This window comes from Osmerus mordax, chromosome 10 (assembly GCF_038355195.1).
Source record: "Osmerus mordax isolate fOsmMor3 chromosome 10, fOsmMor3.pri, whole genome shotgun sequence".
NCBI lineage: Eukaryota > Metazoa > Chordata > Actinopteri > Osmeriformes > Osmeridae > Osmerus > Osmerus mordax.
In genome coordinates, this window is record NC_090059.1 from 12,510,908 (window position 1) to 12,536,567 (window position 25,660).

General features: G+C 48.1%; 1 protein-coding gene across 1 annotated transcript in view; it reads right to left on the reverse strand.

Moving 5' to 3' along the window:
- ank3b (ankyrin 3b) overlaps positions 1-25,660 on the reverse strand; it is an 82,672-nt gene that overhangs the window by 48,731 nt on the left and 8,281 nt on the right. Inside the window, exons 2-4 of the mRNA XM_067244242.1 lie at positions 1,459-1,560; positions 1,249-1,347; positions 132-230 (exon numbers count right to left, since the gene is read on the reverse strand). Of these exons, the coding sequence (XP_067100343.1) occupies positions 132-230; positions 1,249-1,347; positions 1,459-1,560 (300 nt within the window). The remainder of the gene's footprint in view (positions 1-131; positions 231-1,248; positions 1,348-1,458; positions 1,561-25,660) is intronic.

Here is a 25,660-nt window from a genome sequence, read left to right on the forward strand (position 1 = left end):
GGCTTTCAGTGTGGTTTGAATATTGTTGTGTATGTGGTTGTGTATATATAACCGGGTTGTGGTTGAATGTACAGTATGGTCAGAGTATGGTTAAGTGTGTGTGGTCAGGGTGTGGTTGTGGTGTTTCCTACCTGAGACTGAGCATTGACATTAGCACTGTTGGTAACCAGCTCTTTGACCACATCCTTCTGTCCTGCCAACGAGGCTATGTGTAGGGCTGTGTTCCCTTTCTGAACAAGGAGAGAAAGAGAGATGAGGTGAGAGGAGAAGAGGAGTAGAGGGGCTGTGTTTGGGTCTGGGATGGTGGGGCCAGTATGCAGGGGGGGTAAGTGTTAGCGGTTGAAGGATATGGGGTGGAGGGGGCAAGGTATGAGAGAGATGTGAAACATGAGGGTAGGTGAGGGGGGGTCGTGAGAGGTACGGGAGGGGGGAGTGTATGGATGGAAGGCATGGTAGGTGAGTTCCTAAGTGCTGGGGGTATAGGAGCCGATGAGGGGAGCTTTGGGGTGGGGTCATCCACCTGTTGGTGTCATGTTAACCAGGAACAGCTGCTCCTCCTTGTTTTCATTCCTGCTGCCAACCCCACTATTTACTTCCAAAACAAGTTCTCTCTCTCTCTCTCTCTCTCTCTCTCTCTCTCTCTCTCTCTCTCTCTCTCTCTCTCACACACCAATCTATAAATATATATACAGTACCGGTCAACATTTTTGACACATTTTCCCATTCAATGACTGGTACTGTAGTTCTATTTCGTTCAAGGCTAATCACAACAAATAGCTAACCCTCCTGATCTAAAGCTAATGAGGTAACATATTGCTAACTGTCACGGTGGTGTTCAAGCTACCATACACATTATCTTCATTATAACTAGCATATGATCAGTGAACAGATCCTATACTGTACTATGTGTGAAAATCCTCTTGCTGGCGCCAATCAATGAACTGCCTTCTCAGCCACTCATCCTGCTAAGTGCTTTGGCAAAGTGACTTTGCTAGCTATCTATGTAAGTATGCTGAGGCAGCAGAGAATAGAGGCTGCAGGCCTCCCCTCCTCTCCTCACTTCTCCTCCCCTCCTCTGCTCCCCTCATCCTCTCCCTTCTCCTCTCCTCTCGTGCCTTCTCCTCTCCTCTCCTTCCCACCTCTCCTCCCTTCTCCACGCTTTCCCTCCACTTTTCTCTCATCGACACCTCTCTTTTCCTCTCCTCTCATTCCTCTCCTCACCACAGAGGATATTACGCTGGGGTTTACCTTGGTAGCTGCGTCAACATTGGCTCCTTGTTTGATGAGTTCTGTCACCACCTCCACATGGCCCTCCTTAGAGGCTAGATGGAGAGCATTCAGACCATTCTACAGAGGGCGACAAAAGAAAGAGAATGATGGAACCTGTAAAGTACTGGACACTGCAACAAATACATCTCTCACACAGCCCTTGTACCATTTGCCACGACTGAGTGGTACCTGGTTGCAGATGTTGATGTCGACGCCAGTCTTCAGGTACTCCAGAGCCTTCTCCAGGTTCCCTGCCCTGGCAGCCCTCAGGTAGCTGGCATTGCTGTCCGACTTGGAAGAGGACAGGGAGAGAGAGAGAACCAAGGTTACGTTTCTGTAGCTCCTGTACTGGGACCCATCGTAAGCTATTCCCCCACTCTCATCATCCCCCCCTTCCTTCAACTTCATGCGAGAGACAAGCAGCGACAACTACCATTGTTCCTTTGATGTGTTTAGCATAAAACTAGAGTACTGGAGTTGGACATTTTCTCTGCACAGGGGATACATATGGTGTTTAAACGTGCTGTGAAGCTGTCAGGAACCCAGCAGGCCAGCAGACTGACAGACACGGGCTACGGTGATGACACTGCCATTGTGCCGAGAAAGCAGAACAGCAGAGTCACTATGCTGACGATGTCTCAATGTACAGGAAAAGATAATGTGACACACACTGGAATACTCCTAAATTAATATTGGTAGGAACCACATCCGGTAGCGATCTGTATTGATTGAGGTGAGTTGACTGTGACTAGGAGAGACCGTCTGCTGACTGACAGCATGAACAGTCCACTGAAATGAGTGCAATCTACAGACAATAGGTCCATTTCTCCATCTCTTCTGTAAAGCTGTGCTGATGGCCAGAGCCAGAAGATAACTTCCTGTCTATGAGAACTGCATGAGGAGATTAGAAGGAATCTGATTAATTGACCTTAATAGATAATGTGAAACTGTGGAGATTGGATGTTTAAATCTTTAAGCTCAGTATAATTTGTGTATTTCCTTCAAGCTTGATGATGATGTTTAATCACAGTAGCAGTAAGCTGCCTGCCAGGATTTACAGTACATCTTCTGTAACATATGAACACATCTATCAGAAGGCCTGAGGTTATAAACAACTGAGGGTTGATATAGTGTCTCAGTAAAGCAGACCTTGTGAAAAATGGGTTTTATCACCGCAGTGAGCCTGGACAGAACTGAGGAGAAAATTGCATTTCACAACAAAGTACTGAAGTTCATGTGCAATGTGTGTGTGCGTGCAACTGTGTATGGGCGTGTGTGTGTAGTATGTGTGCATGGGGGTCAATATGGGTGTGGCCTGTCCATGTGAGTAGTCAGCCTCTGCAGGAGTTGGAGGGAGGAAGGTAAAAGAGGGGAGGAGGGGGAGGAGAGGAAGGGTGAGGAGGGTATGCAGGAGGAGGGGGAGGAGGGGAATGAGGGGAGGCAGGAGGAGGGGGAGGAGGGGAAGGGGGAGGAGGGGATGCAGGAGGAGGGGGAGGAGGGGAATGAGGGGAGGCAGGAGGAGGGGGATGAGGGGGAGGAGGGGAGGCAGGAGGAGGGGGAGGAGGGGGATGAGGGGGATGAGGGGGAGGAGGGGAGGCAGGAGGAGGGGGAGGAGGGGAGGCAGGAGGAGGGGGAGGAGGGGGATGAGGGGGATGAGGGGGAGGAGGGGAGGCAGGAGGAGGGGGAGGAGGGGGATGAGGGGGGGGAGGGGAGGCAGGAGGAGGGGGAGGAGGGGGAGGAGGGGGAGGAGGGGAGGCAGGAGGAGGGGGAGGAGGGGGAGGAGGGGGATGAGGGGGAGGAGGGGAGGCAGGAGGAGGGGGAGGAGGGGGATGAGGGGGAGGAGGGGAGGCAGGAGGAGGGGGAGGAGGGGGAGGAGGGGGAGGAGGGGGATGAGGGGGAGGAGGGGAGGCAGGAGGAGGGGGAGGAGGGGGAGGAGGGGAGGGTTGGGCAGGGAGTGTCCCTGTCTGCTCTTGCTGCAGTGCTGTAATGATTTCTGCCACACCCCAGTCACACACACCACATGCCACAAGCAGGCATGTTGGAGTCATCACACTCAGGCTCTTACATTTCTCTCTCCTACAGTATGCACACAGGCTCACTTCCTCTGTCCAAAACTGACAGAACCAGAGGGCTGCTACTGCACATTTCTACACTGCTCCAGTGATAACTAGTAGAGTTTATGCACCTGTAAACTAGACGTACAGTCTCAGTGGTGGAGGACTTTACACAGGAGTTGGGAAACATGACCCCAGTCTATCACTATTGTCTAAAGGAGAAGTTTCAAATGTTTAACAGTGATAGTTAGTTCAGGTGACAACAGATTTTTGGTTGACAAACAGCAGCTAGAGGGACAGCTGAACAGCGTGCTGTGGTTGAGGAGCAGGTCACAGTGACTTGGATAGGTGGTGTGTGTGTATGCGTGTGTGTGCATGTGTGTGTGCGTGTGTGTGTGTTATGTCAGTCATTGTAACCAGATTAGTGTCCCTGCCTGTGTGCTCTTAGGTCACTTCCCTTTGCACTGGCTGCTGGTCAGTGGCTCTGGGGGACTTATCAGTCTAGATCCTCACACACACACGCATGCAAGCGCACACACATACACACACACACACACACACACACACAATAAGAGGTTTTATCTGTGTCACCATCAGTGCACTGTCAGCATCCGTGAGCTCCCTGGAGCAGAGTTGAAGTTACAACAGGGCTTACCGGACCACACACAAACATTTACACACAAACAAACAATAAGCACACATTGTGATCGCAACAACCATGCCAGGGTCAAAGGCATTCACAAGCATACACACACATACACAAAAACACACACATTCACACAAACTAGGCATCCTCCTCTGAACTAAGTCTCTCTGGTCCTCCTGTCCCTCCTTCCATTTCCCCAGGATCCACCTCTATCCTATTCCTCTGGCTCCTAACATACCGCTCACTGACATAGGATCCCCTTAGAGGGGGAGAAAAAGAGAGAGAAAAAAAGAAGGGGGAGAATAGAATAGATATACTGTCTATGTTTAGGCTAGCTATAGCTTCAGGGGGAGGCTGGTTGTAGATAGGGTAAACCCCTCACACTAAAGCTGTCAACTGATACTGACCATCACACACACACACACAAAAACTGGTCGTTTTAATCAGTCTATGCCTCCCCATACACAACCAGAAGTGCATGAAACAGGGACCAAACCCCAGGTCTACCAGGCATGTACTGTACCGTTAGACCAAGGAGCCATCCTTACTGTCCATGGATGACACATAAACTGAAACGTCTTAAATTATAGTCAACTAAAATATATATTCAACCATGAATCAAGCATGAAAAGTCCAGAACCAGTTATGTGGAGGAGCTGGACCCAGACACACCTGATGCTAGGTGCTCTAGCCTCCAACAACCTCTGTGGGCCAACCAGCATGCTTCTATCACTTAAATATGAACACCAGGCTACATTCAGTTCATTTCCTCATAACATTACTGAATATCTCCTATGTGTTCACTGCTAGCACACAGCACCACTCTGACTCTCAGCTACAGATGTGCTGCCTGTGAGGTCCTGTAACATAACCAAACCACTGATACTTCCCAGACGACATGGGTTAGAAGTACCTCAGGGTTGAATTCTGGGACGGGCGACGAACCCGAACGGCTACCTTCCGACCAAGAGGACACCTTCACATTCTTTCACGACTAAGATCTCACAACTCCCAGGTAAAGCTACCTAGCCCCCGGATGCGGTTCAAACCCGAACGCAAACCCACGCGTCTACCATTAGACCCAGAGAACATGTTTGCGGTCCAAGGACACAGGTAAGAGCTTACTTCTCTCAGGCAGTAACAGCTCATCACAGTCTTCTTCAGTGACATCAGGGTCCAAATGGAGCCATAGTTCTTCTGTTCATCGCACTATAATCATCATAAAATGGCACCCATTCCACCTCTCTCTTAGAAACCCGGACCTTTCCATCTGTCTGGACGCCCAACCCGACAGTAACGATGTTACAGTACATTTACATGACAGAGACACACCATAGACTCGTCCCTGGCTAACCTCTCTCTCTTTCTCTTCCTCCCTCTGTCTTCCTCCCTCTCTCTTCCTCCCCCCCCCTCTCTCTCTCTCTCTTCCGCTGCGTACGGCGTTGTATCCAAGGTCAGTGGGTTACATTAACATCGATCAATCAGAACACGATACTCAAATGTGACTTTAAGTAGCTCTTCCTGATGATATCTCTGAGTTATGATGCCTTCCAACGCCGGGATGCGAATCCCCGTCACACACTGCACCATGCTGCAGTCCACAACAGTAAACACACACACTCTAGTTCCTGTCCTTGTCCCATCCTGGGACCCTGCATTCACAAAGTCAGCCACACACAAACATCCGCTTCAAAATTGTCAACCGCCGCCAACTCAATCAGACTAACGCTTCAAGCAGCACCAGCTCAGCCAGGTAATGAATCAGATGAGAGGACTTACTGGATAGGAGAGAAACTCTGCTGCCTCCTCCACTGCCATTTTCCCCTGCAGTAGTGAGTGAAACCTGAGTATTCAATGAGCTATGCTATAGCGCGAGGACTGGAGCTGGAGCTGGGACAGGGGGGGGCTGGGAGAGGACCGGGCTGAGACAGGGGCATTATGCTTGGGCTAAAAATACCAGCATGCCTGGGAGGACAGGGGGCAACCAACAGTTCCGCTGCTAATCTCTCCCTCCTCTGAACTGAACAATAACATCATACCACTCTTAATTGTTGTACTTAAGTATACAACTTTAGCTTTGAAAGAACGTATACAGTTTTGAACGACCGTGCAGTTTAGGTATGCACTTGAGTTGTAGTGCAGCATCACCTTTAACATTTGTATCCCTTCATCAACAGAGTATTGAACACAAAGTAGCAACAGCATCTTGCACAATAAACCAACACCAGCTACAGTCGCCTGCCACATTCAGCCCTGCATCTGCCTGTAAACACCAGCTCTGAGTGAGAGCCAGCTGAACACTCTCCTGGCTGGCCCTCATCCCACATAGCAACACAGGGGAATCTCTCTCCCACACTTACCATATTAGTAGGCACTAGTCACTCTGGGCTAGCAGTAACCATGATACGCATGGGGGAACCGAAATAGAAAAATAGTCCTCAGCAGCCAGGGATGGTTAGAGTAGGGCCCCCGCCCCCCTTCTCCTGCCCCCCTGCCCCTGCCCACGAGGCCCCCCAGCCAGGAATCTGTCCAGAGCAAGTCTCATTGTCTTCCTGTCTTATCAGCTCTTTTTCCCTGAGCCACAATGCAGATCCAATGCCAGGTCAGTTAGCCAGTGTAGCTACTACTGTAGATAGTGGAGTCAGTGTAGCCAGTATGTCCACTGTTGCTGGTGTAGCCAAAGCCAGTGTATCCTGGAGCCTGGGGGCAAGAGCATTAAGTCCACTGGAGATGTGGCTGATCTTTCTCTGGTAAGCAGGCAGGGGGACAGGCAGGCAGCAACCCAGTAGAGGCTGGCTTCTCTGGATAGCTACTGACTGCATCAACAATATAATCAGCCACTACCCAGCCACACAACCCCAATCACACACACATACACAGTTGCCAACAACTTAATGAATTGGATCAATGCAGTCAACAGTAACTCATTTTGATGGTTAAATAAGGTTCTTTTTTCATTTTCTAGGGGGGGCATTCATTCCAATCTGATATGCCTGGCCTTCTCACTGTATGCATAAAGCAATCGCAAATGAGACACTGTTTGATGTGGTGAACATAAGTGGTGCCCTGTACCGGGTATACCCAGCACAATAATATAAACCTACATCCGAGATGTATCAAACCCACCTAAAATACTTGTATGTATCGATGTGCATCTATGTCATATTCAGTTGAAGTGAATATCTTTTTTCTGGTCTTTTTGGAGAGGATGTCTCTGCTTTGCAAGGCTGGCAGTTGATCCAGTGGGAAGGGAGGAGTTGTCATGGCAACAGAATCCTGACTGCAGTGTGAGGTGGAATGGAAGCCCCGGGAATGAAAACTTTATCATCCTAAATGTTTACAGTCCCTTATTATGCTGAGGGTTCTTAAGGTTCCAGAATGTTTTGTGATGCTGAGGATTCTAGACGGTTATAGGATGCTGAAGGTTCTAGAATTATTTGCAATGCTAAGAGTTCAAGACTAGTGTCTTATGATGCTATAAAGGTAATAAAATTCAAGCGTCTGTATTGTCTTGTAATATCTCCTCTTTGCGTCCTTTCTCTTTCAGTAACATGGGGTAATTATTTTTGTATTTTATGACTAGCACCTGTTATAGTCCTTCAACCAGAGCAGCACCATTTTAAACAGTTCTACTAACAAAATGTTGTGATGTTCCACTGTCATAAGTATTCTGCTGAATCATCTCCAAGTGTAAAGATGACGTTCACGAGAACAGTGTCTCACAAACATACAGCTATTGACTCTGGTGTAAACGGATAAACCACCAGCCTGATCAATACAGCCAATTAGGAGTACTCCTCATGTCTCACTCCTCACGAGACACGCCTGGCTGCCCTCCTCTCCCTCCTTCATCATCTCCCTCTGCAGAACCTGACCCTCAGTCCTCTGGTCAATATGGCTGAAGGCTGGATCACCTCTTCATCTCAGCTGGCTACAGTAGCTGCAGGTAGAGAGGCTGATGGGCTGGTTTTGGGGGAAAGCACATGAACAGAAAGAGGAAGAGACCGGAAAGAGAGGGAGACTGGCGAGATATGGAGCGAGAGATAATGTGACAGAGTGAGAGAGAGAGCAACACAAACAAACGTGCATTCTTGGGAATCTCCAAACACCAGTTCTCTATCAGACCCTAGTGGCTACACTTGATCACTGCATTGACAGTGCCCACATAACTGAAAGACTGTGTAATTGTCAACAACCACAGCATTCTGTATGAACCTTCTACAATGTTAGCGTTCCCCTCTGGTACAGACTGCTCACCGAGTCTAAGCTAAATCATTATACCTAGCAGAACACATGCCGCGTGATCGGTACCACACACTCTCAGGCGATTGGCTGCGGGCTCAGCCCTGCTGGTTCCTTATTGGATAGCGGATAGATGCTGATGCTGTACTGTTGCTGCTCGAGAGCTACTCTGGGCTAGGCAGAGGTAAGGATGGCTGTGACGTGTGTGTGTGTGGACTGACAGACAGACAGAGCAGATAGAAAGACAGACAGGCAGAAAGGGTTGACACTGGCCGTCTGTTCTCACGGTAGCCTAATCTCTTCTGACAGCCACTGAGCCGAGGTCATGAATTAGTTAGAGATGTCCGGAGAACACCCACCAGCCTCCATGCCTAACACCCTGCATCCCCCAGCCCCTCAGGACCCCAGCCTACACGAGGACTAGCTCTAACAGCCATACTTCCCACAGACTGTCATCCTTCTGGTTCCTAGTTCACTTGAACATGTTAAAGCTAAAATAACGCTTTCAAGGAATAACAACAATCCCAGCCTCTAACTCATCTGTTTTTGGAAGGATAATGCAACTGGTCTCAATCCGTTTTAAAATGAGACACAATTCACTGGTCTGCTGGTCTGTCTCTTGTGCTGGGCAGGTGGGTCCTGTCAGGTTTCCGGTCGACAGGACTTAACTTTCCTTCCACCCGTGAATCGTGCGACTTAACAAATTGGTGCATTTAAAAGCTGCTGCATGGGTTGTAAACAACACACAGATGGACTTGCTACGGTTCACTTCCTCTCGCATCAGCCAACCACATGCTCCCAATGTTGCACTCCTCCTTAGTTCAATGGCAACCTAACACATGGTACTGCTGCAGCTGCTGACCTGATCTTCTTGACACAAACACAAACACACACACACACACACAGGACACACGCAAAGATGTGACAGGGAAAAACAACACTGACTGAACAGGGATTCATTCCAATGTAGCACCAAGAAGGCAGGACACATATATGCAGCATTAAGCCACAGAGTTGCTAATGGGTTATTAGGGAAATGTTTTCTCAGGATCGATAAGCACTCTGACCAAGGGCATCAATGTCCGCTTTTCCCCTACTACTTCCCAGTCTTCGCATAGCAATTTTACTGAAGAAGGAAACCAGTGAGATGACAATAAACAAATGAGCAAACAATGTACATGCAAACAACCAATGACACATCAGTGTTGATGATGCACCTTGGAGCCAAACGAAGATAAGTCAGTAATGTATGAGTCCAGCGGCTCAACCACACTCTCCATCTCACTCTCTCTCTCTTTTGCTTTCCTCTCTGGGACTAAAAGAGAGGACATGGAGTGGGGAAGAGAGAAAGAGAGTGAGTGTAAAGAGGAGAGAGATGGAGAAGAAAGGAGGTTAGTGTTTCCTGGCTCTGGCCCCAGACTCCCAGCCTGAAAAGCCTAACATCTCTGCACAGCTCAGCACTGACCCAGGATACTTTGTGGTCCGTGACGTGACTACCTGGCATGCCCCTCGCCCCCCCCAACCCCCCCCCCCCCCCCCCCCCACACACACACACACACACATACACACTGCCTGACAGAGAAGGCTGGGCAGCAGGACATACATCACACACCTCGCCTTCTCTGGTGAATAAGTGTCAGAATGTGTGTGTGTGTGTGCGTGCATGACAGTGTGTGGCAGGGCAGAGAGCATGTGTGTTTCCAGACTAGAGCCCCACCCTTCCGCTCACCTTCAGTGTCCGCTACAAGCAGGGAATACAGAGATCAATGGAGCAGCCTGCATTCACCACCCACCCACACACACACACACACCTGCTGCTGCTGAAGTCCACTATCTATTGAAATACAAGCCTTATGCCATTTTAGATATATATTTACACAAACTGCACAAACTCTATATTCTGTCTGCTCAAATTAAACTCAGAAACTAAGTGTAATACTGTGCAGCTACTACAAGAGTACATGACTTCAAGGTTCTCAGAATGTGTTACTTCTGAACAACTGCTGAGCAGAAGAGAGGAAGGGAGGTATAAACACACACACACACACTCACCTGCACACTAATACACACATTCCTGTGGCTCATCCATCTAAACAGCTGTGTGTGTATATGTTTCTGATTCAAAAAGGAAGATACTGTAAAGGCTGTTGTGGTTGTAGTTTCTGGTGGCTGGTGCTGCATTAAAACAAATTGAGGAAACTGTAGGGGCAAGGCTGTGTGTTAATAATTGCGTACATGTGCATGTACAGGACGCGTCTGTGAGTGTCTAGGTTTCACAGATGCAACTCGACCCAGTTCTGACTATCTCTGCAGCGGAGAGAGAGCAAGAGAGAAGGGGGAGAAAAGAGAGAGAGAGAGGCAGAGATTGAGAGGGAGAGAGAGAGAGAGAGACAGAGAGAGAGAGGAGGGAGAGAGGTGGGGTGGGGAAGAGAACAACAGCCCTGCAGGGAAGCAGTAGGATAAAAGGCTTAACCAACACATCATGCTCCCCCCTCTCTGAGAACACCGGTAATGTTTACTCCAGTTAACACTCTCCCTTTCTTCGCCCCCACTCTGTCCCTGTCTTTACTCCAACTCGCTCCATTTCTTTACCTCCATCCTCTCCTCACCCTCCATCTTCTACTTCTAATAACCCCTACCCTCTCCTTCTATGACCCCCCTCACCCTTTCCTTCCCTTTACCCCACAACATTACGACTGACTCTCCTTTCCCTTTATTCCTCTCTCTCCCTCTCTTTCTCGCAGGCTTCTGATGGGCTACAGTTCTATTATTTATACCCCTCGTAATACTTCGAGCTTTTTCTCCTCCATCACACTCGTCTTCCTTTCCTCTCATCCCCTCCATCCCACTCCTCTTTTCTCCGCCCCACAATCTTTCCTCCTCCTCCACGGTCTTCTCCTCTCCTCAATTGCAGCACATTCCTTCCCTCTCAACCCTCTGCTTTTCTCTCACTACCTCCCAGCCTTGTTCTCTCCTCTCCTCCACCCCACCCTCTGCTTGTTCTCCACCGTCACACGGCTGTTCCTCTCTCCTCCTTGTTATCGTCTCATTCTCCGGGAGAACCCACAGCAGGATCGTCAGCTGTGCTGAGCCAGAGCCTTGCCCCTGTGTTCTCCCGTCTCCTGCCCACTTCTCCTCAGTCTGTCAGTCAGAGGGAGGAAGAGGTTTGTCTGTATCCTCCGCAGCATGGCAGAGCCTCCACAAACAGAGCAGAGTCTCCACTAACCTCCAGATACAGCAGCACACCCTGGCCTAGTTCAACACCCTCATTAGAAGTGTATACAGTGTATACCTGCCACATTTCCATATGCGGTAGAGTGAGATGGGAGGCCGTTAAGCTCCCATGATTCAACGGCTTTGATGGCAGGCGTGAGTGGGCTGGCTCTGCCGTGATTGGTGGGTTATGCAGATCAGGAAGGAAGATGAGGGTAGGGGGAGGAAGAGGAGGCACTCTCAGCTTGGATGCTTCTTTGTCTCTCCGTTCCACTTTGCTGCAGCGACATGTCTGGTCCATGTGACTGGAGTAGTGTCACTTCACTCACGCTGTACCACAGTAATACTACCTACGCGCTGGGGTTGTTTTTTTAATAAAACTACGTGTGAGATGATTTTCTGTGGGATGTAAATCACCTGAACAATACCGTTTTCACAATCAAAATGTGTTATTTACTAGCTTCAAGAACCAGCACAATTACAACTCAATAGAGAGTGTGCGAGAGAAAGAGAGAGAGAATGAGAATGAGGGAAAGAAAGAAAGAAAGAGAAGTAAGAACATGAGAAATTTGCTACGGAGTAGATTAAAAAAATGAGGGAATCAGACACAGAGCCCAGCTCCCCAGGGAGAAGACTCTACTGAGGACAGACAGGAAGAGCGAGGAGGGGGAGGAGAAGGGGAGGAGGGGGTGGAGAGGAGGGGGGAAGGGCAGGGCAGGGCAGGGCAAGGCAGGAGGAGGTGGGTGGAAAGAGTGGGGGGGACTCCAAAAGAGTGGGGGAAAGCCAAGAAGCCCTCCACACACAATAGAGATGAGAGAGGAGGGGAGTGTGGGTGGAAGAGCGATGGGGAGGAGGGAAATCAGGGACCTTGAAAAATGAGGCTTGGCTTAAATAAGTGTCAGGGGATTACTGCCGTGGCGTATGCATGTGCGTGTGCGTGTGAATGTGTGTGTGTACAGAGGACGATGCTGGTGGCAGTGAGTGTGAACTCGAGCTCTTAGAAGCCCCACCCCCCAACCATGCACACACATACACACACCCCTCAACACCCCTCTTTCTACCCCAAAAACAGAACAATAAGAGAGATAGATGGAAGAGAAATGGGGAAAAGAGGGGTGTCAACAGCTCCTCTAGTATGTGTGTGTGTGTGTGTGGTGGTGGATGTGTGTGTGTGTATGTGTGAGTGGTGGATGTGTTTGTGTATGTGTGTGTGTGTTTGTGTGTATATGTGTGTGTTTGCGTGTATGTGTATGTGTGTGATTGAGTTGAAACAAGGACAGGCTGGAGGACAGACAGGGGTCTCGTCTCCTGAGTCTGTGACATCACACGGATACAACAGCAGCTCAGACTGTGTAGGAGACCCAGTCACAGAGTCACCCTTAGCCTACTACAACCACGGGAAAGAAACATTGACAAACATGTGTGCACTGAGAAAGAAGAAAGCTTTTAGTGCTATAAGTCTCACTGACATTACTGCGCTGGTGCTCAAATGAACAGCAGGATTCTGATCCTGGAGAGGGGAGGGAGGAGAGGAGAAAAGAGGAAAAAAGAGGAGAGGAGAGGAAGACAGGGCAGGGCAGGGCAGCAGACTATAATATGGATTTTCAGCGACACGAAATGTGATAGGACAGATCAACGCCAGCCAAGAAGCCCACTACTACTCTAAGCTACAGCCAGCTGTACCTCCGCCAGCACTATGATACACAACTGAACAACACCTACCATACTACAGTCAAAATGTAATCGATATTTTTGAATTTGGCCACTGTGTTTGACTTGTCCTTCCCTCTGTTCCTCTATTCCTCTCTCACATCACAGAAGTGTAAACCAATAGAGTCAGCTCCCCACCCTTCAGCTAGAAAGCACTCTATCTGTCTCTCTCTGTCTGTCTGTCTATCTCCCTCTCTCTCTCTCTCTCTCTCTCTCTCTCTCTCTCTCTCTCTCTCTCTCTCTCTCTCTCTCTCTCTCTCTCTCTCTCTCTCTCTCTCTCTCTCTCTCTCTCTCTCTCTCTCTCTCTCTCTCTCTCTCTCTCTCTCTGTATCCTTAGCCATCCTCTTATTGAAGACTCCACTCTCTTATTACTCAGCAGCAATCTCCACCTGAGACCTTTTCTTTCTTTCTTTATTTGGTTACAAATTGTGAAATAGACCTGTCTCCATGGGGATACCTGTTAGCATAAACAAATAAAATCCCCATAACTTATGTCTTCTTGTCTACATTTTATCGACTCATATTCTTCCCTTCATAGTCGAGCCTGAAACTGAACTCCCATGTCTGAATATCTACTTTTACTATCGCCAAGAATCCTATAACATTATGACCTATGACCCCACAACCCCTACACTGCTGAGTGGAGGTCAGCAGTATTGAGCCATTGGAACGTATAGAAGCCCTCTGATGGATTAAGGCTTCACGCCCTCTCACCAACACAACACACACGTGTACACACACACACACACACACATCTCCTGGGACCCCCCCATCCCCTTTTTTCCAAAACCTTACCGATTAGCTACTTGTGGTAATCAATCCTATTGGTTTATAGATCTTGGCAATGAGAGCCCGTCAAGGTTGCAGTCATCAAGCCCAAATAAAAAGGCGGAGGAGAAAAAGGATAATTACACTTATCTAATGAAGGCAAGAGGACTCAGCAGTAAGAAGAACGGACTGATTCATTGGCTGGTGGACAGGCGATTGATTTCTCCTCAACAGTGATGATTGGGCCTGTGTGGTTGTTGGTGGGCCCACTGTTCCGACATGTGAGGGACTCGCATCTGTATCTCTCCAAGAGCCTTCTGGAAACTTCCTGTCTGTGGCCTTCTCTCTTTGTCTATGCCTCTCTGTATAGCTGTTTATACAGTACATGTTTCTCATTCCCTCTCTCTCTCTCTCTCTCTCTCTCTCTCTCTCTCTCTCTCTCTCTCTCTCTCTCTCCTTTCTGTTTCTCTATCAGTGTCTTTCTCCTCCTGCGTACTGTGTGAGAAGTGTGGCTCCCTTTACTGTTGCAGTGGACTTAATCTGCACCAAAGGCTGTGGCTCCTCCACAGGGAGATGGATAGAATACCCTGACACACACACACACACAAAATAACACACAAATTCCTTTAAATATGCTGACAATTCTGCACATTAGAGCGTTTTACAACCCAAAATGTCAGGATATTTACTCATTGCATGTATTATATATGTATATATATATATACACAAGTATACTAAATCACACTAAATGCCTCTGTGTGAGCAGGTTTTACTATGGAATCATCTGAATGTGGACCACATGTTTTCATTTTCCACGGGGGATGAAAGACTCTCATCTGGCAGGTCCAGAAGCGTGACTACTCCACAGTGTTCTCTACGCTGCGCACCACCAAGCCCTGTACGGCGCCGTAGCCAACACGCACCACACCATGTTTACGTAACCATCAGTTCATATATGGAAAACAGAATAATCCACGAAGGAGAAGCTTCCATAATTTTCAATCTGGACAGTAACAATAAATATTAATAAATACATTGGGGATGTTTAACTGTTAACTGATATTTTGCCTTTCTAAATTTGAAAACACATAAAGCACTTAACCCCCCCTGTATGTTCTGTACAGTACTATAAGCTCAACATCAACATTCTAAACAGCAGCGACACACATTTTATCGAACCTTACACACTGTCTGGTTCTGCCTGTGTTTGTCTAGTCATTAAAACAGTCAGTCAGTCAGTCAGTAAGAGCACCTGCCCTTGAAGTGCTGCTCCCCACCCACTCCCCCACCAGCCTCATTCCTCTGACACACACCCACACAGACAGATCAAACGCACACCTGTGTGTGTTTCCTGAGCAGGTGAGCCCCAGTAGGTGCCCACCAGGATGTGCAAGCACCACAGCTCGTTAGCAGCCTCCACAGAACAACACTTCCGACCGCCTGTTTCCCCTCCCTCCCTCCCTCCTCAGCTCTGCCACCCCCCACACTGTACCTCTACACCTCTGCTCATCTCCCTACTTCCATCCCCCTCTTCAGTCCCGCACCCTCCCAACCCCTGCAAGGGAGCCCACTCATGCGATATGTATGTATGTATGTATGTATGTGTGAGTGTGTGTGAGTGCGTGACTGCATATGCTGAGGATTCATGAAGGAGATGAACCAGGACAAAAGAACGAGATCGTTGAGGGACTGATGTGACGGAACGATCTCACTGAGCTTCCCTTCTCTCCTCTCTCCATGCCCCCTCTCCTCTCCTCTCTCCATGCCCCCTCTCCTCTCCTCTCCTCTCTCCATGCCTCCTCTCCTCTCCATAGCCCCTCTCCTCTCCTCTCTCCATGCCCCCTCTCCTCTCCATAGCCCCTCTCCTCTCCTCCTCTACCTTTTTCTTCAGCTCTCGAGAACGCTTCCTGAGCTTCCTCTTCTTCTCCTTCTCGTCCTCCACAGCATTCAGGTCCAGATCAGCCCTCTTCTTCAGCTGGGAGGCAGCGTGAGCCATGGCGAGGGTCCTTTCAGAGGCTCGCTAGGAAAGAAACGAGCACCGACACAGCTTTGCCCTGACGCAGGCACGATAGGATAGAAGATCCCCAGAACCGGAGTTGGGGCAGGGCTTTCCCCTCCCCAGGTGACTGATCGGGTCTGGTAACCCAGCAGACCAGGGCCCACGCAGGTGAGAACCGTGGACGGAGGAAGGTGCCCCCTTACTGGACCAAAGCAGCTTCTCTGGAGCTGGTGATAGATTCTCCCACACAGCACAACAGCTGTAGTATCCTTCTCAGGGCACGAGCCAAGGAAGATAAAAGATAAAATGATGAATACGAAAGAGTAAAAAAGCAACGTCCTCCTGTTAAGTGCCTAGTAAACACGCTCTTGACGTTTTTGTCTGAATATAGGTTAGGTATCTGTAGGATCCAGTCCAGAGGAGCTCAGCTTCTTTCAGTATTTATGTGTTCCAGAGCTGGTTAAAATAGCTCTTCATTTGGTCCTGCAGGCTGAGCTGAGCCTGGTTGGAATGTGCTGGATGCTGGAGGGGGGTGAAGCTTAAGGCGGTATCCCAAGAAGAGTCTCTGTCTTCAGGATGAGTGTCTGGTCCCGCTGCCTGCTGTCTCAGTGTCCCACAGCCCCCTGGCCCTAACTGAACCTGGAGACATCCTCTCAATACACACACACCCTCCGCTGCGCGCAAGACAGGGATGGGAATGACAGGGAGGAGGGAGGGAGAGGGAGGGAAGCGAGAAGAAGGGAGGGAGGAGCTGAGAGGTAGAGCGTGGAAGGAGGGGCTGAGAGATAGAGGTAGGAGAGAGAGGCAGACAGAGATAGAGAGAGAAAGAGAGAGGAGAGAGAGAAGAGAGAGGCAGACAGAGGATAAAGAGAGCAACAAAAAAAAAAAGGACATGTGAGAGAGAGAGAGAGAGAGAGAGAGAGAGAGAGAGAGAGAGAGAGAGAGAGAGAGAGAGAGAGAGAGAGAGAGAGAGAGAGAGAGAGAGAGAGAGAGAGGTAAGGAGGGTAGGAGAAGCAAGGCTGGACTATGGCAGGATTCTCACCCACCAGCTGGAAGTGCCTAATAAAGCAGGGGGGTGAAGATGCTCCAGATCAGTGCACACACACACACACCAGTTCTCATGCAGCTATTGGCCACGATGTCCTATTATGAAATGTTCTCCCATGAGGACCACACACCCAAACCTCCCTTTTTCCTAGCTATTTTTTCTGCTTTGTCAGCTGTCACTACAGAGCAAGCTCAGTGTGAATCCTTCAAGCATTTTCAGACGACAAATGGAAGCGGATAAGGAGAAAAAGACAGAATGATGACCGAAAAAAAGGGGGGAAATTCAATAATTTTCTAAACGAAATCACAGCAAAAATGCCACTGTGTTCTGAGCAAGGCATTTTGCTTGCATCAACAAGCATTCCATTGTGGTATGTTTGAATCCCATAGTACATACAATGCAAGCGTGGTTCTCTATGTATGTTGGCTGCATGTTCACACGGCACCTGAGCCCGCGCCCGGAGACTGCAGTCTCTGAATATTAATGAGCTGTGAGGGGCTCTGGCTCGACTGGGACATGCGTGTGAGGAACAGACTGCTCTGATTGGCTACCAGAAACATGGAAGCCACACCCATTAAGATGACAGGCACAAAGAGAAATGGAGAGTGAGATTGGTAAAATATTTAGTTTTCCAAACAGATTAATTTAGCAGTCAAAAATGCCAGATATCAACTAGTTATACCGCCATGGACAGTCCAGGAACAACTTGATTTCACTGATGCGGGATGGTAGCCAAATTAAACTAATTAAAAACATAACACTGCTGGTTACAAATTAGGCACTCGAGCCCCCTCCTCGTTAACTGTGCACGAGGCACACTTCTCCCCCACACAGGAATGAACTCTTCGACCTTTCCCACCAGTTTACAAGAAAACTCAATACACAACCTTGCCATCACAAGCCCCAGTAGCACTTCCTATGGATCCATCGACTCTGTTCCCAAGAGATTGAGAAGAGAAGCTGAGAAAGATTGGTGGATTGCTCCTATATTGTGTTTGTTTTACAGAATAAATTCAATTTGCCATGAAAATGCTATCTGGTGACACACAGCAATCAATAATAACAGAGGAAAATGATGCGTGTCTGTGTGTGTGCATGTGAGTGGGATTTTACAGTAACAGATCATTACTGAGTCTAATACAAAACCTTCCTCCTGAGGATGAGGAGGGTTCAGAAGGAGACCAGACACGGCACAGTTACCCAAACAAGTCCTACCTAAACACCTCAGCGTATTTAATCCAACTCCAGACCCAGTTCATCAACCAATCAGCTAATTATTAAACTCAGGGGCGCTCGATTATAGTCGGAGCATGAGCCTAGAGGGTGTTGGCTCTCCAGGAACAGGGTTGGACAGCCCTGCAGTAGGGATTATACAGATGAATAATCGCCACGACACGCTTCTATATCCGACCCTCTCTCGATCGTCCCAACCTGCAGCCACAGGGGGTCTCTCTGCATTAGCAGGGGCAGACAGGGATGCATTAACGTCTCCCAGAGGAGAGGAAGCCACAGAGGAGCAGAGAATCTGACCAGAAGACTTGAGGGTTCTTAACCCTGTCATGACTGCCATGTCTTTAATGAGCTTCTCTGCTCTAAATTAGATTAGTAGAGAGGGGAGATTCCAGTGGTGGATTGTCCTAGTCTGACACTGCCCTGCAAGTACAGACTGGAGCTACTACGGTTTGTACAGAGTTATGTAGCAATTAACACAATGCTGTTTGCAGTCAATAAAGTAATCTATTGCAGTCAAGACACTTTCAAGAAATGGCTCTGGAAAAATGCAAAATTTGAGAATATGTGTCAGTATAAACTAATATATACCACCATAGCACCAGATGCAGTACTCTATACTAGATATCATACTGTCTCTGATTATAGGAAGGGAAATAGGAAAACCACAACAACAAAAAATCGAAACATCAAATATTCCGAGGAACATGAACCTCAAAGTTTAGCCTGGCCTTTGGACTCCATGCAGTCTTGTCATTACCAGATAGTAATGTACAAGATAGTGTCCAGGATATTTCCCTGTGATAGACCCTTCCCCAGAAGCGGACCGGTGTGTAGAGCCCTGAGATAAGATCTGATTCACCATTAAAACTAACCAGGAAGTAAATCATTCATCTGGCTCGATAAGCCGCCAGCCAATAAGAAGAGAGGCCGCTGTGACTGAGTGGTGCTCCAGCTTCATGGCGTGCAGCATGGTAAAAACTCCTAACATGCATGAAACAGTTCTCCTTCCCTTCATCTCTCCCTAGTTCTCCCTGCTTCCCAGCTCCCCTCACATTCTTCAGAGCCTGTAGCTAATGTTATCATCTGCTGGCTGAAACACCTGCTACCCCACCTCACACGCTCCTCACCTCAGCCAATTGACTCTCTCACCACCATGACATTATGAACCACACAAACACAACCCATGCTCGTACGCACGCACGCACACACACACACACTGCTGTCAGGCTGTTAGTGAGTCGTATTGGTTGCTGATGGTCTGGTGCACAGACCTGTCAGAACTCTGTGTTCCATAAGAAGATGGTACATGTTTCTCAGTCCAGCCCCAGCTGGTGGTGACTAACCAGCAGGTCAGACTTACAGGCCTGATATGAGAGGACAAAGACAAGAGACCAAGAGATGGCACAAACACAGACAGACTTTCTCGATTCTCATGACTGAAAATGTCCTCCACCAGCAGTCTAACTGTCCCTGCTGGACTAAGTTCTCTATACACCAAAACAGGACTGGAGGGCCCTTGATCTGGGGCTTTTCTCTCTTAGAGAAGTGGAGAGAGTGAGAGAGAGACAGAGAGAGCGAGCGTGTGTGTGTGTGTATGTGTGTGTGTACTAGAGCGTGTCCTCATCATCCTAGCCTATAAATAAGTAGGTTGAGATGATAAAAAGGCTCAGAGCTTTGTGTTTCCTGTGAGGACAGAGACTTGTATCACACAGCACATCGCTGAGTCATGGAGAAACAGCTTTAGACTGAGCCGAGGGATACACCTAGATGCTTTCCAATAGCAAGTAAAGGCAGCCCTGATAACAGATCTATCTTGGCTAATCATAGATAAGAACAGAGGAGGTCCTTGCAATTGTTACAACTTCTCTTTCAGCGGATCATCCTTGTTGAGCTCATTGCCGAGTTGATCCTGCACGTTTTTCATGCTTGGTGACTTGGTTCCTTCCAGCCAGCTAACTAACTAGCTAACTTTTAGTGTTACTAGCTTGCCAGTCATTCTAGCATGGATGTAGGGAATTGACAATAACTCGGTCAATAGCGCTCCATTGCTCATGACAGACAGCATTCCTGGTCTCTAGCTCCCACTGCTGGTGAAATTCACACACTGCAGATGATCTAAGCCAGGTCAGGTGTGCTACACACACACCTTCCAGACCCACTAAGGTTTCCAGCAGCTACGGAAAAAATATATATTATACTGCATATGGTGGATATCATAAATGATGATCTTTATGCCAATTGAGGATTTGTCTGAAATATTATCTGTCAAAGCTTACTCTGAACATCTCCCCATTGGCAGATTTGCCATACTGTACCAAAACATTAAGATTGTTTTATGAGGAGAACATAAAGAGGGGGTCTTATAGCCAATATTTTGGAACAGTAGAAGGCAGCAACATGTAGTACACTTCCTGGCCACTAAGGGGCATTATTGCCCTGAGAGCAGAGTATCACAACTGTTCAGTTATGACACACGCACACACATATCACACAAACACATATCACACACACCAACACAATCTTAAGATCACAGCCCCTTGAGTTACAGGTCAGCTTTAGACTGGTTCACTTGTCGACACACGGTATCAGGCTATTCAAGATAACTTGTGATGAGATGTGAAGAGAAGTGAGAGGGGGCATCTCAGTGTTCATCAATATCAACTCCTCCCTGGGACAGGAGGGCAGCGATAACATTGCTCTGACAGACAGGTCCTCTGGTGTGTGTTTGATGACTTCCAGATCTCTTTCTAATCTGACCTTGTAGAAACCTGCAGGGGGGGGGTCAGCCTGTAGAGGAAGGAAGGAGAGGAAGGAGCAGACTGGAATGGCAGAAGATTTTAACTGCAGTTTAATTGTATTAGTTTAAAGAGTATACAGTAAGTGGACTAGCTTTCCTGGCTAGACAGACCAGACCAGACTAATGGTAGATCCGACCGGATCAGACCAGACCAGAGTAAACCTATGTTGTCCTCTTCTGAACTGTCATGCCTTCTATGTTAGCAGGTCAAAACCAACACAAACATCTCCTGTCTACCACGATGCTCCAGGCGTTTGTTTATCAGACTGAGACAGGTGTAAGCAGTTCCCAAACCAACAGACAACGCAGATGGACTAGAACAAGCCCTGGAGGACCTGTCAACATGACCCACCGTCCCATCTCAGACAGCTGCTGACAGGTATTACCCTGTTTCCAGATGAAGCAGAAATGCCCAAATGTGTGAGATGAAACTACAGGCGTTTGTTCACATGTTGTAGGGAAGACGCCAGCCAGAGTTTATTTAAAGCTCAAACCTGCAGCAGGGTTATCACACATGGATACCTTTTTGTCTTCATACAGTATATTCTACACAATGAGCCAACCCAACCTCAACTAAAAATGGCCCCTAACTCCAGCAGCGATGCAGGGCCACAAACGTAATCAATGACCATGTGAAGAGCAAGAACAGTGAGACATCCTCTTCTCTGTTTGAAGTGGTGATTGAAGCAGCAGGGGGGGGGGGGGGGGGGGGGGGGGGGGGACACACGAGAGAGCAGCTGCTACAAGCTGGGCAAGCTGCACACAGGAAGAGCAAACCATACCTGACCTCCATCAGACTGGGAGACTATAGTGAGATCACACCCTAAGATACACCAAAAGAGACGGCTCGTGATTTAAGTGGCTGCATTAAGCAGTGCAATTCAGGACATGCACCGCGAATGAGAACCAATTACGCTTAAGCGGGGAAAGCAGTGAACCTAATTACCTCAAAATCAAATAAGGAAATCCATCAATAAACCAGATCAATATCGGATTGGTGCAGCAAGGAAAATCCTTGTAATGGTTCCCAGTGGAGTGGAGTGGAGCCGTCTCTCCCATGCCCATGCGTCACACACACAGCAGCTGAGGATGACACCGACATTCTGTTCCCTCTCCTCTACCTCTCTCTCGTCCCACCAGAACACGAGCCCTTGTATGGCCATGGGATGCACAGCCATGGTACGTTGCTATGGAAGCAAAATAGTCACTGCAAACAACATATAAGGCAACAGACCAATCAATCAATGCTGGAAGAAGGAAAACATACAGCCAATTAGGTTCTGTGTAGCGTCAAGCGGTGTGTAGTATAAACAAATGTGCTGTTAGAATTTGGCTATTGGTATATGTTACAATTATATGACTACATACCAGATTATAACAAACTCTGTGTTTGTAGACAGTGGAAGAAGGCTATCTCCAGACCACCAGGGTCCATCCTACTAGTGTACACAAGCAGTAGGCAAGAAAGGGCTGTCTTAATTGAAATTGACCACTGCAATGGAATAACATGTCAAGTGTGTGAGTAAGCAGACTTTACTCTGATTGGCTGGGACCTTTTCTAATCTACTCTAATTGGTTGAATTCTTGGTCACACTCAATCCAAGTAATCAGTCTATGGTGCTGACGAGGTTCTGCTGGGGCGCTATGGTAACCGACTGCTCATCTCAGGAGAATTATGTCATTAGGGCACACCATGTGAGAGGGTACTGGGGCCAAACGTGATGTCATTACAGCGTGCTGTACCGGTCTCACCTTATAGGTTCTGTAAACCTTCATGTATCAACAGGGCTAAGGAACACAGGGTTAAGATGTGTTGTCTTCAGACAGCAAAGCATTCTCTGTAAACTCCTTTGATTGTGTCGGTCTGTCCTTCTGTTTGTCTCTCCTGTCTGTCTGTCTGTCTGTCTCTCTGTCTGAGTGAGGTCAACTCCAGTCCTGCTGGGACTCTGCCAAGAATCTCCTAGGCAACGGACACAAGAGCCACAAATAGAACACCACATAGAATATTCCTACACTGTGCTGTGGCCACACCAGACCAAACCACACACTCCACGCTTATCTCCCTCCACCATGGCACACAGTAGAGCCAGGCAACAGAAGATATACTGGCCTGTGAGAGAACATGCTTCAGAGACGTCTCTCATAAACAGTTGGCGTGACTAGTTTAAGATTCACCATATATTAAGGCACTGATATCGCAATACAAGGAAAATTCACATATAGCATTGAACATATTCTAGCTTGAAACATTGTATTTAATTGGTTGCTGTATGTGAAACAGAGGTTTCTTACCCTCACTGAAATGTTATCTCTTCACGTCAAAAACTAGGTTAACTAATCATTCATACTTAAAGACCAGACAGGAAACTGGTGCCTTTCTGCTTTAGGGGTAAGATCTACATCTAGGTCAGACTATTGAAATCCTACTCTACAGGATCAAGGCTTGATTGAGTTTGTCTGGACCAAAATTATCAATAGAACCATTCTAAAATGACAGACCCCACCCAGCTGCATTGGGACATTCAGGACAAATACCACACAAATGTGTCGAGTATTCGAAAGGATTTCATATTCTATTTGCACCTTGAGAGTCGTTGTGGAGAGACTCTTCTGGTGTACCATACTCAGATGGATGTTCTAAGCATGACCACGAGAGATATGTAAATGACCCTGACAATGATATCTCTGCTGTCATGGTAACATGGTAAGTGCCATGTGGCCGCTGGCAGGGGGAGAGGGAGAGAAGGGGGAAAGAGAGGGTGATGGGGACGAGGGTGGGAGGGGATGAGTAAGGCAGATGTTGATCTTTTAAACTAGGGCTGTCGGGTCTCCAGATACCACCGTCTCTCTCTCTCTCTCTCTCTCTCTCTCTCTCTCTCTCTCTCTCTCTCTCTCTCTCTCTCTCTCTCTCTCTCTCTCTCTCTCTCTCTCTCTCTCTCTCTCTCTCTCTCTCTCTCTCTCTCTCTCTCTCTCCTCTCTCTCTCTCTCTCTCTCTCTCTCTCTCTCCTCTCTCTCTCGTTACCCACTCTACAACGAGAGACAGGGAGAGAGAACAACCAAGATGATCTGACCTCGCCTTTGTTGAGTTCTCTATTCCATCTAACACTCATTCTCACTTTGCTTCTGTTTCCTTCTCTGCCTGTCCACCCCGCCCCTCTGTCTCTGGGTCTCTTTATCTGTAGCTGGGATAATGGCTGGCAGGCAGGCAGGCAGGCAGGCAGGAAGGCAGGCAGGCAGGCAGGCAGGCAGGCAGGCAGGCAGGCAGGCAGGCAGGCAGGCAGGCAGGCTGACAGACAGACAGACAGACAGACAGACAGACAGACAGGCTGGCTGACAGACAGACAGACAGACAGACAGACAGACAGACCTCTCAGTCCTGAAAGCTCCCTCCCCCCCTGGCAAAGGAAAAGGGCAATCCTGGCATGTCATGTAACTGCCACTTCTGCTAGGAGGTCAGACTTAAAGAGAGAAGGGAGGAGATGGGGGAGGAGATGGGGGAGGAGATGGGCAGGCAGGGAAGAAGATTTTAGCACTCTAAAAAAAGGACCTGCAGAGACGATGGCTACCTCTCACCTCTCACAGGGTCACTCATAAACAGCTGCCAACACCCTGCACTGCCTGATTTAAAAGTAATCTTAATAACTGTGTTTTTGGCCCACATACTGTTGTACTGTGGTGTAAATAGTGAATGTTTCAACATGGCAGAGAATAAAGTAAGTTTCTTGGTTGATACTACCATTGATGTAAACTCAGTTTTCAAAATAAATCTGATGTGTCGTATAACACCATCCTGTCACATGTCCGATTGAGTCTCTGCTCTGTTCTGAAGCTCTGTTGTACGTGTCGTGTGAGAAACAGGGCTCTGCTTTAGCTCCGGATTCCCCAATCAAAGAGAGGAGCTTTCCACAGTCAGCAGAGCACTACATCAAAGCACCTGGCATCACACACTCATGCACGTACTGTACCAACACACACACACACACACACAGCCCTGTAGAAAAAGTGAGAGAGTGGGCAGGAAATACTGTAAAGCATGTGGCAAGGGGGCATGTCCCTCCAGCACGTTTATGACGAGGGTACACAGTACGATACTGAGACACACACACACACACACACACATGGGACGAGGACAGTCAGCGTGACAGAGAAGGGACGGCCAGGGCTGCTCCTCTAGGCCAGGGGCCAACACACAGAACTGGGGCTGCTGCTCTGTCTATCCTTCACCTTGCTGCTTGAAATATGCTGGTAATTGGGCTGAGCCTCACTCCAGAACATTCCTCCTCTTGTCTGAGGGGTCTACACCTAGCAAGGTGTAAAAACAAGAGTCTGTGTTTCCAAGGGGTTTGAACTGAATTGAATTCAGTCACTCTCAGAGTCTCTGGGAAGCTATGCTCTCTTCTCTCTCTTTCTCTCTATCATGTCTCCTCTCTCTGTCTCTCCTCTCTCTATCCCTTTATTTCTCTTTTAGTTTTCACTAAACAACAGCATGACATCATCTCCTAGACCCTGTTGCCATGGATGCATGGTCACATTGGACTACACACATCATCATCACATGCACTTTACCGGTCAATCAAATCTAATCAACATAAGAATTGAGAAGCCTTGCCCTGTAAGAGGCTACAGCATCCGTTTACATTGTATCTAATAAAGAGGGCCTCTGTGTGTGTGTGTGTGTGTG